We start from the raw sequence: 16473 nt of genomic DNA, 5'->3' as shown, positions 1-16473 counted from the left end.
TCCACTGCCAGAAGTCGACATGTGAATACACCGTGCCAATCATGTGGTAGCCTATGTTGTGAATACATTGTGCCAGTCATGTGTTATGATCTCGCAGCTGGACACACACACACGCAGTTCTGCTGAAATAGCTGCCCAAAGTGCGTTGCAACATGGCCGCCGAGTGGGGGTACATGCCTAAAAAGGACTTTGGTATAGTATAGCAATATAAAGACACCTGTGTCTGGAAAGTCCAGTCACTGGATAATCAGGATTCCTGTATACAATTCCACCATGAAGACAAAAGAACACTCTAAGCAACTCAGAGAAAATGTAATTGAAAAGCATAAGTGAGGGGAAAGGGGGGGGAATGCTCAAATCACTGAACATCCTCTGGAGTTTAGTGAAATCCATTATTAAGGAATATAAGGAATATGGCATATGTATAAATCTGCCTAGAGCAGGCCGCCCCCACAAACTGAGTGACCATTAAAGAAAAATACTGGTGGGGAGGCCACCACGGCATCTACAACTCTGAAAGAGTTAAAAGTTTCAGCAGCTGAGATGGGAGAAACTCTGCATACAACAACTATTGCCAGAGTTCTTCACCAGTCAAAGCTCTATTGAGTGCCAAAGCTCTTATTAAATCTCGTCTAAAAGCCCAAAGACATGTGTGAGACTCCAGGGTCAAATGGTGGAAACTTCTGACCACAAATGCACCATCCCTAATTTGAAGCATGGTTATGGTAGCATCATGCTGTGGGGATGCTTCTCGATAGCAGGCTCTGCCTGGAAGGCTTGTAAATGTAAAGGTAAAATGAATTACCTAATGACATAATGAGCAAAATATATGGAAATTCTGGAGGACAATCTGATTCAGTCTGCAAGAGAACTACGACTTGGGACAATAATTACTTTCAGACAATGAGCCGAAGCATCGACGTCACAGAAATGGTTTAAAGACAACAAGGTGAACGTTCTGAAGAAGCCGAGTCAAAGCACAGACCTAAATCCAATACAAAATCTGTGGCTGGACTTGAAAAGGGCTGTTCACACCCGATACCCTTGCCTCTCAATCAAAAATAAGAAACACCTCAAGAGCATTGTGAACACATGTTCTAAAATCATTGGCCACCCTCTTCAGTCTCTGACATCACTGCACGACAAGGCAACACTAAGGAGAGCCAACTACATCTTAGAAGACTCTACCCATGTACATAGAGCTTTTGAATGGCTGCCCTCTGGCAGGCGTCTGCCCTGTCCTCTGGCTAGGACTAACAGGAGGAAGGCTTTACTTTTGGGACTATTCACCTTTTGAACTTGAATATGCTCCAGCCCCCTCCTCCTCCCTCTCCTGGGACTAATACCCCTGTCCTGTTGTTTCTTTTGTCCTGTCTTATATGTTGTGTTATGCCTGATATGTCACTATGCCTGCATTGAGAAATTGCCCCTCAGGGATAAATAAAGTTTTTTTTTATTGGATTGAATTGAACATGACAGAGCTTGAGCAGTTTTGCAAAGACAATGGAGTAAAAGTGCAGTATTCAGATGTGCAAGCCTAATTCAGACCTATCCACGCATACTCCATGCTTTAATTGCAACCAAAGGTGCATCTAAATGCTGACTTGAAGGGGGTGAATATTTATGCAATCACTTATTTTGCATTATATATTTTTAATTAAATAAATTAATTTAAATAAAAAATAATTTATTTAAATTGACCATTTATAAAACCAATAAAAGGGGAAATATCCAAGGGGGGTGAGTACTTTTTTATAGGCACTGCATCAGCACCCAGGCAGAGCATGTCTTTATTTGCCAGTGCCCTGAGGATAGCAGACTCTCAGGTCTCTGACAGGTGGTGATGAACACTGTGGAAATGGAACCACAACTCTCAGACAATCTCCATCTTCATTCAGGTCAGGCCCTCCAAGTGACAGTGGGTGCGATCTATTTTGTAGATCTTCCTCTCCATTTTGCAGGTCACCTAACTCTAACACCAGTGTGTAGAGTTAACCTAGAATACAGTAAATGGTAGCCTAATGATCTTAGGTTATAGAAAAATTAGGCCTACCCTTGCACACAACAATGTTTATTTTTCATTGGCCAATAGGTGGGGCTGTTAACACAGATCCACTCAAGAACACCCTGTTCTAAGCCAATTAGGACTTCAATAGTGTGGGTTTATTTTTTGTGTGGTAGCCTAGGCTATCTAGAAAGACAATTAAACATGTGTTAATCATTAGCCTATCAGCTAGCCTCCATAATAGGCCTAGGCTACTGAAGTTGAGCAGTTGAATGTGATAGGTCTACACTAATCGGATACATTTCTATAGGCTACCATTTTTACATATCTTAGTCTAAGTTCAGCAAACATTTTTGCATCCTCTCTCTGTCTCTCTATCTAGATTCTACCCTTCACCATTTTAGTCACTGTTTAAGCATAGGTTAATCAATCTCTCTCTCTCTCTCTCTCTCTCTCTCTCTCTCTCTCTCTCTCTCTCTCTCTCTCTCTCACACACACACACACACACACACAGAGGAATCCGGCCAAGTCTTTTGTTCCCTCCCAAGTCCTGGGTATTTAAACACACTGTAAATATAGCCGTGCGCATGGTTACTGTCGTCATGGCGGCATGACAACAGCCCACAGCCTGCCTAGGCACTTGGCAGCCAGGGAAACTTAATATTTGCTTAGCGTTAGCATAACATTTTTATTATGTAATCCGTAGCAGCAGAGCGTTTAGACTGCGCAAGCTTTCTGCATTCTCATTGAAGTCAGGAACACTTAGCCCGAGCTTGTTGCTATGTTGATGTGTTGGAGTGCAACGGCACCAACAAACGCAAGTTCAAGCGCTTCCTTCAGGGAACATCTGGAGTAGGCTAGGGGGGGAAAAAGCCTCGGGGTTTGAGCTGGGGAGTGTGGCAAGGACTGCGGAACTGAATGAATGCATTATTGCCAGGGTCGAGTTACGTTTCGGAACATCCTAGTTAGGACATTAGCCTATAGATTTCGCCGTCTATTAGTTAGGCTACATTTTGTCTCTTAAAAAAGTAATTCACTGAGGCAATGAACTTTTTAGCTTCCATCAGGCAGTTGCTATAGCCTCACCACAGTGGATTTTAGGCAATTCCTTAATTTCATTTTCATACATTAGTGATAGGTTGGATTATTTAAGATAGATTGTGCTGGGTTGTAGGCTAGACTATATTTATGATTTTAGCAAAAACATACTTCTGTTTGTAGGCTAAATTATATGTATATATAGACTAAAAATATTTCATATAGCCGAACGAAGCTGCAACGTTAATTGGGCTGGTGACATGTGACGCAATGTTGTGTGTTGGGAAGAGGGGGAGACACAAAAATTGCACCTTCATTATGCGCGTGCCCCGGTCATCCTCGGTTTATCTAGGATGTGTGCAGAACAGTCAGTGAAGCTACACAGTGTCGATTAAATGTATTCCTTATTTTAAAACCTTTACTTAAACCTTTAGGCTACTTACAATCGAAGCTTATCACGTAGAGTAGGGAGCTTCAACTTTGAAATTGAAATTGCATCGACCAGTCCCACATTCAGTGGACAACTGTTTCAAGGCTTTCAGTCTGGTAAGTGGCTTTGATTCAGTATTTTTGTTGCGGCATACACGCAAGCCTTTTTTTGTCAAATTGAAATAATTGTATTTTGTAGGACGAATTAGTAGGCTATCATTAAGCTGTATAGAATGATTGTATAAGACCTTATCCTACAATAATGGGCAAGGCTACAACTTGGACAAATAGACTGGTCGTGGTGATAGTCGACAATATCGACAATAAACAATTGTCGATGATAAACAACAGAACTGTTGGCATATATTTTGGCATATATATATATATATATATATATATATATATAAAGGCAGGCCAAGACAAGGTCACTGTTGCAATACTATGAATTTAGACATGAGACATGAAGCTAGGCTACTGTACAGTTGTAGTATAGTCCTATATTGAAATGAAATTCATTGGATATAGGGAGTCTGAATTTATGCCTACTTTGGGTCATAAAATTATATTGGAATTTGCAATTAACTACAAATAACTTTTTGCCCTTTTTATTCTGTTGCCAGCTTTCTCCAGGTTGTTACATCTTAACTCATTTGAATTTGTCATTTGATTATCTAGGATGTTCTTCCTTGGCTTAGTAAATGTCTTCATTAACAATGCCAGTGGGTTCACACGCCATTGACCCCCAGCTCAAATAGGGCGAGTCTTCCACTGCCTTCTCTGCAGCGAGCCTTGTCTGCATTAGCCTGGATGCTTTACTTGGTTTATAAATAACTGCATCATATCACTCTTACACAGGTTGTTCCAAGCCTCAAAAGGTTTGAATTACTTTTTCAAGTTAATGTCGCTGTTGTTAATCTAGTGGGATGGAGTTTGACAGGCCTATGATATGCACTGATCCCAAGTGTACCACATCCCTGTCAGTAGGTTGCAGGCTGTAGGCCGTCAGTAAAAAAGTTCATAAAGAAATCATGTGCATTTCCCCCAATGTAAACATGCATTCATGGAAGGTTGAGAAAAAACTGTGTTTGAAGAATTGGCCTCTGATTGAGTCTAGTACTACTGTATAGGCTATTCATATTTTAAGTTGCAATATTTGTGCTTTAGCCTACTATTCCCATATTTCCCCAATGTTTTTGGCATTATAGGCTTAGGCCTATTAGGCTACCGGTATGTCAAGATGTAGGCTAGGCTACCCATGAATAAGCCATACGAATAAGACAATTATACAGAATAAGGATACAATATGTTCAACTGCTGTTGTTTAGCCTACAGCATTGTAAGCTCTCTTATCATATTATTTTAAGGTCAGTTAATGTTTTCAGTTTATGTGACTGTATCTCCATCTGCAGTGAGACACCTCATTCAAGCTGTAAGCTGTCAGTATAGGGTGATACTAAAATACTCTTCACAGACAGATACATTACATAACCTTTGCAGTTGCAGTTTTTTTTTAACGTCTCAGCTCGACTTTCACATATGCCTAGATCCTTTAAAGTATGTCACCTAGGCTAGTGATTGTAACCTTCTATATATATATATATATATATATATATATATATATATATATATTGTATTCGTAATTGTATACGTAAAATAAGTTGAAGTAGTTGCAATTGAAATAAGCCAAGAAGTTGATAAAGAAGTTGCAATTGAGATAAGCCAAAGCCTTTGTGAGTGTGGTTTGAGCAAGGTCCTGAGTGGTCCCATTGTCCATGTGCTGTGTGAATGAGGCTCTGTGATACTGAGTTTATTCACCAACACTCTGAGTGCCAAGATCACAAATGTGTTCAGATGAGTGTTTTTTTTTTTTTTTTTCAAATAAGTTCAGGGTCTAACTGTAACAACCCATGGCACTACAGACAAAGAAACATCCTGCTCCAATATCCTGACTGTTACAAGATCAAGTTTGAGACTATGAATAAGTCTACTCTTAGAGCATCATGGCGTAAAGATGAGTGCATTTTTCAAATAAGTGTTTTTATTGGTAATCAGGCCAACACTTTCCCTTGTATGTGTGTAATACTTTGTCCCTTGTGTGTGTGTGTGTGTACTGTGCTGAGATTTCACCACTGTTTTTAGTATGCATGTCACCATGGAAACAAACCAGTTTATTTTACTCTATGCCTCTGCCAGTCCTAGACTGACGCTGATTCAGAAACAGGCCGGATGTGTGTGTGTGTGTGTGTGTGTGTGTGTGTGTGTGTGTGTGTGTGTTTACGTTAAGTCTGTGTGTTTATGTGTGTATGTAAAAGACAGACTGAAATGAGAGGAGAAAAAGGAAACAGCATAAATTCAGGGATTATGTGCCCGTGTGTGTGTGTGTGTGTGTGTGTGTGTGTGTGTGTGTGTGTGTGTGTGTGTTGTGTTAGAGCTTCTGGCTCACATTCTTGGTGGGGTGTGTGACCCTCTCCCCCAGAACAGTGGCTGCATTATCTACTCCTCTGAGATGTGTTGCCTGTTCTGCCTGGCACCCAGTGTCAGGGGTTGGAATGAGAATCATTATGTGCCAGTGCCTCTGCACTTCACAGGGGAAGTGTGCCATGGTTAATCATAATTGATCTAACTGCCCTCTAAGCGTATATCAGTTGACCTTGCTTATCTCCCTTTGCTCTCTTTACTCCTTATGTGCATTCTGTTCTTGAACAGTGTTTTATTCTGAGGTGCTGTAGGCTATACCACATACCCATGTTTCCCAATTAGCCTATAGGTATATTCAATCTTAACCAGATTAGATTAAAGCAACTCCAAAGAGTTTTTTGTACCTTAATATAATGTTTCCAAAATCGTTTCAGTGGTTCATCAACACGTAACAGGGTGAACGGCACTTCTGCATTCGCTTATTGGCCCTCTATTGGCTATAAGCGCACTATGTAAGTTTGCCAGATCGGGTAGCGGATCTGTAGTTCGATAGAATGAGACATAAGAAACTACAAATTTGTTATGTATGATGTCACAATACATCATACTTTCATTAAATCATACTGTACCGTGTCTGTGGACATTGTTATTTGCAAAGCAGATGCTGGATAAACAAATAGCATGTGTGCAACAGAGGAAAAGTGCTTTAGTGTTGCTTTAATTATGCACATGCTTGTCAAACACAAAATGACAAACATTATTTTCCTGTGATGCCTTGAGAAATCCCAATTCAGGTGTCTACCTGGAAATATTTTTTGCTGTTTTTAAATTTCAAGCTTCAACTTCTTGGTGGCAGCAGTGGCAAGGCGTTGTTAGCAAAAAAATGATCAAAAGAATTTTGATTTGTGAAATTGTGCAAAACTGATACTTGATACTGATATTTTACTGATATACTTGATACTTGAACTGATATTTTTTTTAAGGTGTGGCCCAGCAATACTTCACAGCCAATAGCTTGTAATAAACTGCATGACATTTTATTTACTCAGTCACAAGCCAAATTAGTAAAATGTCATCACTGCTAAGCTAATGCATTGCAATATCTCAATAACCACCCAACATATGAATCTGATCTTGAACTTGGCCACATTTGTGTTTCTTATACAAAATTCACTAAAGAGCAGCAGCTATAAACAAACAAACAAAGAAGCTGTTTCTGTTGTCTTTTGTTAAAGCAGGCATGTTTACAAACTGATACACATTTCTTTTAACTGCTAACATTTTAGAAATCCAGTTGTCCTCTTTCACATGTTGAACATGTTGGCTCATTCCAAATTCAGTTGTTCATTTTGGACTCTTTCAAAAGCAGCTTTTGACGTGTTCTTGTTGCCTAGCTATTCAAACATCATTTGAAGCAGACAGACAAGAGGATAGAAAAAGTGCTTCAGAGATCAAATGTTTTCTTCCATTCACAATGTGCCGGATTTTGACAGTTGGTTAACAGCATTTTCTTTTTTGGTCTATATTTGTGTGCATTGTGACCTACATCACTTCCCCAGCATGTTCAATGTGATGTTTAAATTGGGATTGGGACTGGGGATAGGTTTTGATCATGTTCCAATAGGTTTTGAGCAGTGGGGCTTTCACCACCACACCCACTGGTCAGACTCTCCACACTAGCAGTTCTCACCAAAGAACACCCTCACCAACAACAGCAATCCAGTTTAGGCTTATGAAGTGATGTCAGATTTGTTTGTCAAAGAGTGAGTCAGTGTGTGCACAAAATGTTTTTTTCAGATTGTTGACCAACAGACATATTGTCAGTGTGTGTGTGTGTGCGTGTGCGCGTGTGCGTGTGTGTGTGTGTGTGTGTGCATGTATTTATATATTAAAGCAAATAGAATCTATTCCATCTATTCTGTTCATTTATTAGGCTGGTAGCCGGAAATAACAGCAAAAAGAAGCAGTTGATGTTTATAAGAAGAAGACAAAAGAAGAGGGGTGAGGAGGAGAAGCTTGCGAGCTAAGAAGAAGGAAGGGCTCTATGCTGGAAGATCTGATAGCCTCACCAATGTTCTCTGTGGAACAGGACATCTCAAGCTGCACCATGCCTAGCAAGCCACCTATCAAGTATGGGGAGCTCATTATTTTAGGGTAAGAGAGATCGGGAAAGGCATTCCCTAATATTAATGCTTAATGCTAAATATGTTGACTTGATGTTTGTTACTAGTCTTTGAACAAGCCAGAGTGTTAACAGTTAAATGTTTCCCAAACACTGAGACTGGAAATCAGGAAAACAAATCTTAACCAAAATATGCTTATTGACAGCAGTCAAAGAGGGAGGAGTTGTCGTAGATTAAATCTGTATTTTCTTTTGAGAAGTCCTTAAAACATTTCGATTCAAAAATCATTTTGGGTCCTTATGTTATTGCTTGGCTTACTTGTTTTATGTTAAATAGTTCTGATAATTCTGCTGCAAATGATCTTTATCCTGGTGGAGTGTCAAGTTTCTGTCAACCACGGAACTTATTGCACTCAAGAAAAGTATTTGCTAATCATTTGGTCTCTTGGAAAGTCTCTTCAGTTGAAAGAAGTGTAACTATGTTATTTGTACACCATATTCACAATGAACATTACCAAACTTTGTATTGTGTTCTATTTTTCATCAATATCCACACCCAATACCCAGACATTGACTCATTTATCCTGGTGTTTACTCAGTATAAAGATATAGTTATTAATATAAGCACTCAGTGTACAGTACTTGTCTCACTTCTCCTCATGCTGTGACCTTGTCGTGGTGGAGAGGCTTGTGTGCCTCTAAGACCCTGAAAGCTATGCCGGAGGGGACTGTGGTCCCTGGAAGGTCTAACCATACCGGATTGGTTTCAGGCGAGTGGCCAGACTAACAACAGCATAAAGACTCTCATTGTTACTGGTGGAGTATAGTACAGTGTGTGTCAACTGCATCAATTAAAGAAAACCTTCACCTGTCACAAAAAACTGGAAGGTCAGCGTTGTCACAACACTGCTACTGTTGCCATAACACAGTTAGATTCTTGTCATGAAGTTGTCATCAACCATAAAACAGGTAGGCATCCGGCTGAGCTGCAGAAAGGCTGTTAACAATGATTTGTTACAAGTTTATAGCCCCAGTCAAGGTCATTTACCTTGCAACTATTACCTAAACATGATGCTACATTTCACAGGTACAATGGCTCCCTTCCAAACGGTGATCGAGGCCGACGGAAGAGTCGTTTCTCTCTCTTTAAGAGGCCCAGAGCCAATGGGGTGAAGCCCAGTACAGTTCATTCTGTCTGTTCGCCACAGGCTGCCAAGGTATAAGAACCCAGCAGTTGAGCAAAGACTTTCTCTTACACCAATAGAGTTACAATAGTTCTGTGAGTCTATGAGCCCAAACTACCATATTAGAATCAGAATCAGGTTTATTGCCAAGTAAGTTTTCACATATAAGGAATTTGCTTTGGTCTCAATGTGCATGACATACAATAATTAAAATACATAAAATACAATAACATATATAGATATTACTATAAACAATAACAATATCATTGCAAAGTTGCCTAATAATAGATTTAGAATAAGATTTCTTAGCCTTTCTTCAGTCCACTCTATGTGACAAAATGTGTCTCCGTCTGAATTTTAAAGATTCTCTCTCTATATATGGAGAATTACACTTCCTTATTGTACGGCACTTCTAAGCTATCCAGGGAGACTGCTGTTTGCTGTACAGACAGACAGCCCTAGGCTGCGTGTGTGAGCGTCTTTGAGCACTGTTAGTCATGCTGTCTAACTTTCCTCTCTGTAGGCCATCAGTAATAAGGACCAGCACAGCATCTCGTACACGCTGTCGCGAGCTCAGACCGTGGTGGTGGAGTACACTCATGACAGCACCACTGACATGTTCCAGGTATCCAACACTGATATCCTCTCAGCCATACAAACTCTGACATGTAGGATTTCATGAAGTGGTTTGTCTGCTCTGTATGGCTAATTTTGACTGGTTGGGCCCTGGCTGGGCCTGATGAAAATGTATAAAATCAGTATGCCAGAGCAGAGCAGAGTTCTGGCGTGTACAAACTCTTGAGAACTCACAATCATCTCTGTAATTGTATGATTTAGTCAACCTCACAGATAATTAACTGCATGAACATGTCAAAAACGACTGCATGAAAATGACAAAAAAAAACAGCAGCATGAAAAGGACCTAACTCCTCTCTTCCTCGTGTGACAGATTGGCCGCTCCACCGAGAGCCCCATTGACTTTGTGGTGACTGACACGGTACCGGGTCGACTCAGCCATGGCTACAGCGACAGCACGACGTTGTCGTCACAGAGCACTATCTCGCGCTTTGCCTGCCGGATCATATGCCAACGCCACCCGCCGTACACTGCCCGCATCTACGCAGCTGGCTTCGACTCGTCCAAGAACATCTTTCTGGGGGTATGCATGAGTCAGACCAAGCCAACTCTAGAGTATGGTTATGGTTATGGTTATGGTTATGGATTTAGCAGACGCCTTTGTCCAAAGCGACACAAATACAAAACAACATAATAATATTTAAAATTGAACAGGGAACAGATTAAAATGTAGGTCAAATATAGTAAGGAGAATAGTTGTAGTACACAATAATATCAATTCAATCAATAGCCTAATAAAAAAAGCAATGTAAAAAAGGGGAAAGGCAATAATAAAACAATAATGTCAATTCAATCAATAATATAAAAACAATGACATGCTAAGACTACATTAAGGAGAATATCAATAATAAACAATAATGTCAAATGAATTAACAGCCCAATTAAAATAAAACAACATTATATAAACCATAACACATAAGCGCTTAAACAACTAAGTATATGTTGAATAGGAATGTCTTTAGACCCCTCTTAAACGACCCAAAACTACCACAGGAACGGAGAGCACTGGGCAGTTCATTCCACCAACATGGAACCACTGAAGAAAAGAGTCTGGAATTAGACCCAGTTTTCATGACTGGTCGACACAACATACGCTAGAGTAAGGAGAAGAAAGGTTACTGCTAGAGGCCTGCTTGCCCATCACATGTTATACTAGTCAACTTTAGCAGAGGTGCCAATAATTCTGGGGGCAACTGTACATAACCATAGTTTACAGTGATGTCATTGTGAATATAAATGTCCTTTTTACAACTATTAATCCAGTTGCTACAGATTTTAATATGGGGGGTGGGGGTGAGATGTAAGAAGAGAGAGTGGTCAGAAGAACGGGATTCCATGAATGTATCATTTATGTTTACAACACATACACTTAGAGGCATATAACCAAATGTGTGAATTGCTTTACACAATCCTAAAGGAGAAGGCTGCCAAGTGGAAGACCCCTGATGGCCTGATGGACGGACTGACCACCAATGGTGTTCTTGTGATGCACCCCCGTCATGGCTTCACTCAGGACTCCCGGCCCAGTGCCTGGAGAGAGATCTCCGTCTGTGGCAATGTGTTCAGCCTCCGCGAGACCCGCTCGGCACAGCAGCGTGGCAAGATGGTGAGCACAGGGCACTCACATGCACACAGTGGCATAGGGAGGTGTTGGACATAGCAGGGGCCAAGCCTGGGCAGTGGGATGAGGTTGGAGTGGGCAGGGGTGTGATGGTGGTGCAGTCGTACTGTAGATGACATGAAAAGACACTGTTTGGCAATAGTTCACGGACAGCAGTGGCTCAGGAAGTAGAGCAATTGACTGTTGCTGGTTTGCACCTGGCTCCTCCTGACCCTGTTGAAATGTCCTTGAGCAAGACACTGAACCCCTAAATGCTCCCTATGTGCAGGTTGATGCCTTGCATGGCAGCTTCACCACTGGTGTGTGAATGGGTGAATGTGGGGGCATTCATCTGTAAGTGCTTTGAGTACTTGGAGCAGTAGAAATGCTGTAAATGCGGTCCATTTACAATGTTGTTAACTTGCAACCATGACAACAACAAAAGGCAATATTTTACAGTTTAATGGTGAATGATAAGTAATTTTTTTGTAACAAGTCAAGTCAAGTCAAGTTTATTTATATAGCGCATTTTATACACAGAGGTCATTCAATGTGCTTTACATAAACAAAACCAAACAATAATAACAAATAAAAAGCATAGAAAGGCAATATAGTCAAAGAATAGTTAAAAAGTAAAGATCATAATAAAAAGAAAACATAAAACACAAGGTAAAATAATTTAAAAATAAAGGATAATTAGTAAGCAAAAAACAAAGGCAAAAGTAGTAAAAAAAGTAATAAAAGATAAAGTAGAATAATTATCAAGGCAGATTCAGAATGTGTAACTCGGCACAGTTAGCAGAAAGCATCTGAGAACAGTTTGGTCTTAAGTCTAGATTTAAAACTGGCTACAGTTGGGGCCTTTTTGATGTTATCCGAAAGTTGATTCCACAGCTGAGCCGCATAGCAGCTAAAAGCTGCTTCACCATGTTTAGTTCTAACAGTAGGTTTTACTAGCAGGTTTTTCACCTGGGACCTGAGAGGACGAGAAGGTGTGTACTGCTGAAGCATGTCTGACAGGTATTTAGGTCCAGCTCCAATTACTGATTTATAAACAAGCAATAGAGCTTTAAAGTCAATTCTGTGACTTACTGGAAGCCAGTGCAAGGACTTAAGAATTGGAGTAATGTGGTCAGTTCTTTTAGTTTTTGTTAGAATCCTAGCTGCTGTATTTTGTATCATCTAAAGCTGTTTAATAGTCTTTTTAGGAAGGCCTGTGAACAGTCCATTGCAGTAATCAACCCTGCTGGAGATAAATGCATGAATGAGTTTTTCTAAGTCATATTTTGACATCAGCCCTCTGAGTCTGGCAATATTTTTGAGGTGGTAAAAAGCTGATTTAGTTGTCGCTTTCATGTGGCTGTTGAAATTTAGATCACTGTCAATTAATACACCAAGATTTTTAACTGTATCCTTTGCCTTCAACCCTTTTGTGTCAAGGAGAGTGGCAACCCTAAGTCTTTCCTCCTTTTTACCAAATATAATTACTTCAGTTTTTTCTTTGTTCAGCTGAAGACAATTTTGAGACATCCAGGTGTTGATTTGTTCTATACACTGACACATAGATTCAAGAGGACCATAGTCGTTTGGTGACAGAAAAAACAAGAAAACAAGAAAACAAGAAAAAACATTGAGAGGTTTCAGGGGTTTCCCCCACAGTGAACATTTTTGTTTGAATGCTTGAAAATGTTTGAATTAGCATTTGGGGAATTTCAAGTATGGGGATGAAAATGACCACAGAAATGCATGATTTATGGTTTCTATCTATGTCGTTTTGGAGTCATATCTAAACATAGACAGTATGGTTCTAATACATACTTATCCGGTTGTTAAGTCTGATGTTCTTTTTCCGAATTCAAACAACCCAAATATTTCACAACTATGAGCACATTTTCAGAGAAAAGGTAATGCAGCTACTGATGAATTCAGCTCCTCTGTGAAGCTGGTCCTCCATGTAATCAGCACAAACCAGCACAAATGAACTGCAATATTTCCATTAATTTACAGCATAAGTCAATGGGTTTAATGCAGTCTTGTCATTGAACATTTAACCACAGAATTTCACATACTCACCAACTCACACACACACACACATACACATACACACATACATTTGCAAACTCCCTCCCTACCTCTCTCTCTCTCTCACACACACACACACACACACACACACACACACACACACACACACACACACACACACACACACACACACACACACACACACACACAGAAACATTCATACTCACTCACACACCCTTTCCCTGAACCAAAGCCAAAAAATTGGACTGGCAGATGCAACGTGTAAAACAAACTAGCCCGTTTCCACGGTGACATACACACACAGCCATAACACACATTCCCACACTTAGTCACTCCCACTGAGTCCCATGACCCCTCAGCACACTCCTAATCAGCACACCGCATGTGCTTCTCTTGTTCTTGTTCTCTTGATGTTGTTAATTAAGTGTTTATTTACAGTAATAATGGATGAAGTTTATATTTGCCCGTTGTCATAGCTTCTCTTATCTATGTTTGGCTGACGATGCATGATAACATATCTGCCATCTGAAGTTCCCGACCCACATGCTGCTGTGGGCTGTGTTTGTCATTTTTCAAAAGCTGATTTCCCTGTTCAGTGTTGCCCAAACTGCAGAGTGTTATTCTTTCTGTCCCAGAGGGCTCTTTAGCCCATTCCTATCCCCATCTCTCTGATCCGTGTTTTGCAAATAGATGTGGAAAGTGGTGGTTGCCTAGAAGTTGGTTGTCAAAAATATGTGTGGTCATTGTTAGATTTGTCTTGTGAGCCTGGGTCCTGATATTAGCACTGCATTCATTAAGTTAATATGAGCTATGAGATGAGAGTAAACTCTAATGATGGGGTAGCTGATGAACTTGTTTGCTTAGAGATGATTAGTCAATGACTGCTGTGTGAAACTCTCTGAAGCATGACCAAGTAGTGGAGCTCCCTCTAGAGTAGGCACAACAACATTGCAAGGAAAACTAGAGTGTTTAGTGGAAGATGCGCCTTCGGCAGTTGCATGGTGTAACACTAAGGTTAATCAATGACATCAGATGTCTGTTAGTGTTGTGCGATAACACAAAGGAGGTTTGCAGTGATTTTAGAGCAGTGAAGAAATATTGTTATGCAAAGCAAATTTCCTAACATCTCTTGTGTAGCATTTGTAACAGATACTTACATTTAATTATTATAGACTGTGAGTTGCATGTCTGATATCTTTGTATGTTTTCCACCATGTTCACAATGCCTGTTAGAGAAAAAGATATCGCAAGATATCTCATAAATGCTTTATTTATTTGCAAATCTGAATACAATTACTCTGCATGGGATCATGGCGAACTTGTTGGTGCATTCAGATGGTCCAAATGACCAAATCCCTTGGAGGAGATGCGGTTCCCTGACCAACTTCACGAGAACTATGAATGTGATGCTTCCACCATACTAATGAGTTGTGGTTCTGTGGACAGTCATTTAAGAGTCACATAATGTATACAATAAGTTTGTAAAAAAAGTCTCAGTCTCCATACAGTCCTCTGCATGTGGACAGACAGATGTATAGGAATGGCTGAAGATGTGTTCATTGCATAAAAAAACTCAAACCTTCATTTTTCCACACAGGTGGAGAAGGAAAGTCACGAGCTGCGAGATGGCTCCCTGATTGACCTGTGTGGTGCTACCCTGCTCTGGCGCACCGCTGAAGGTCTGGCCCAGACTCCCACGGTCAAACACCTGGAGGAGCTGAGGCAGGAGCTGAACGCAGCGCGGCCCCAGTGTCCGGTGGGCCTCAACACACTGGCCTTTCCCAGCCTGCGCAGCAGGGAGATCCTGGACGCCAAGCAGCCCTGGGTTTACCTGAAGTGTGGACACGTTCATGGCTATCACGGTTGGTCAGGCCGATCTCAGCAGTCTCAGGAGGAGGAGGAGGAAGAGGAGGAGGAGGAGTTGCCTGGGCAGAATGAACAGGACCTCGGCTCCAGGGAGCGGGAGTGTCCCATGTGTCGCACCCGTGGGCCCTACGTGCCACTCTGGCTTGGGTGCGAGTCAGCCTTCTACTTGGACGCAGCGCCTCCGACCCACGCGTTTGTCCCCTGCGGCCACGTGTGCTCAGAGAAGACGGCAGCATTTTGGAGTCAGATCCCACTGCCGCAAGGAACACACACCTTCCATGCTACCTGCCCCTTCTGTGTGCGGCCTCTGCGTCGGGAGAGGCGATACATCAGACTCATCTTTCAGGGACCGCTGGACTAAGTGTGTGTGTGTGTGTGTGTGTGGGGGGGGGGGGGGGGGGGGGGGTCATCCCCTCATTTTTCTAATTTTCATGTAATATACATTATGCAGCCTTTATACGTGAGAGTGATGGACAGCGTCTCCTGTCTCTAAACATGTCGTTTCACATGACCTTTTGAAACTGTAAGCAATTTGTTATGTGTGAACTCAAAAAGACTGTTTTCAGTGGTTTTAGAGAATCCTAGAATCGTAGCAAGATGTTTTGGCAATCGATGTACTGATGCAAATTATGCAGTATCAGGCAGGTGTGGCCTGTTTGATGATTCAATTGTGTGCCGGCTTCTTAATGTATTTGTGCACTGGTGTGTGTCTGTGTTTGTGTGTGTATACCTGTATGCGTCCGTATACATGCAAAATGGAGTGTGTTTGCATGAATGCGTGCCTCTGTGTGATTTCATCTCTCATGTGCTGCCAGGCTATAGGTCAACATTTTACATTGTAATATTTGTCATTGGTTAATCCTTGTGAAAATTGTTCGCCACATCCACATTTCATGCAGAGGCTATGTATTATTAAAAGAGAATTCCGGATATTTTTCACTTACATGTAGATCTCTATTTCTTGACAGAGCTATAGTGCTACACTCTGGGGGCATAAACATGAACATGCCTCGAGAGTGTGGCACTATGGCTGCCTGGTAGCTCTAGCTGTTGGCTGCAGCAACTCGAGCTAGAGACCTGACATCCTAAAATGAGGGCCCTTCACAGTTTGCATAGGATGCTCAGTATCATT

At 41.1% G+C, this 16473-nt stretch overlaps 1 protein-coding gene across 1 annotated transcript; it reads left to right on the top strand.

The window, feature by feature from the left end:
• The first annotated feature begins 2802 nt into the window (after positions 1 to 2802).
• On the top strand, positions 2803 to 15729 carry peli1a (pellino E3 ubiquitin protein ligase 1a). Its single transcript, XM_076295571.1, has 7 exons — positions 2803 to 3589; positions 7824 to 8044; positions 9100 to 9229; positions 9720 to 9821; positions 10146 to 10355; positions 11250 to 11438; positions 15073 to 15729. The coding sequence occupies exons 2-7, from the start codon at positions 7935 to 7937 to the stop codon at positions 15700 to 15702; spliced, it is 1371 nt and encodes a 456-aa protein (XP_076151686.1). The 5' UTR covers positions 2803 to 3589; positions 7824 to 7934; the 3' UTR covers positions 15703 to 15729.
• Positions 15730 to 16473: the final 744 nt, after the last annotated feature.

This window comes from Alosa pseudoharengus, unplaced genomic scaffold (genome assembly GCF_046254945.1).
Source record: "Alosa pseudoharengus isolate Yale_2024_CS ecotype anadromous, Long Island Sound unplaced genomic scaffold, YU_APseudo_1.1 YU_APseudo_1.1_scf_1, whole genome shotgun sequence".
NCBI lineage: Eukaryota > Metazoa > Chordata > Actinopteri > Clupeiformes > Clupeidae > Alosa > Alosa pseudoharengus.
The sequence above is the reverse complement of the archived record's forward strand: the minus strand, read 5'-3'. Positions and strand labels throughout refer to the sequence as shown.

What these genes read in the sequence shown, in the direction of transcription:
- peli1a (XM_076295571.1), top strand. Translation starts at nt 7,935, where the DNA reads ATGCTGGAAGATCTGATAGCCTCACCAATGTTCTCTGTGGAACAGGAC. An exon ending in GTTCGCCACAGGCTGCCAAG is followed by an intron (nt 9,230 to 9,719) that starts GTATAAGAACCC and finishes TCCTCTCTGTAG; the next exon opens with GCCATCAGTAATAAGGACCA. An exon ending in CACAGCAGCGTGGCAAGATG is followed by an intron (nt 11,439 to 15,072) that starts GTGAGCACAGGG and finishes TTTTCCACACAG; the next exon opens with GTGGAGAAGGAAAGTCACGA.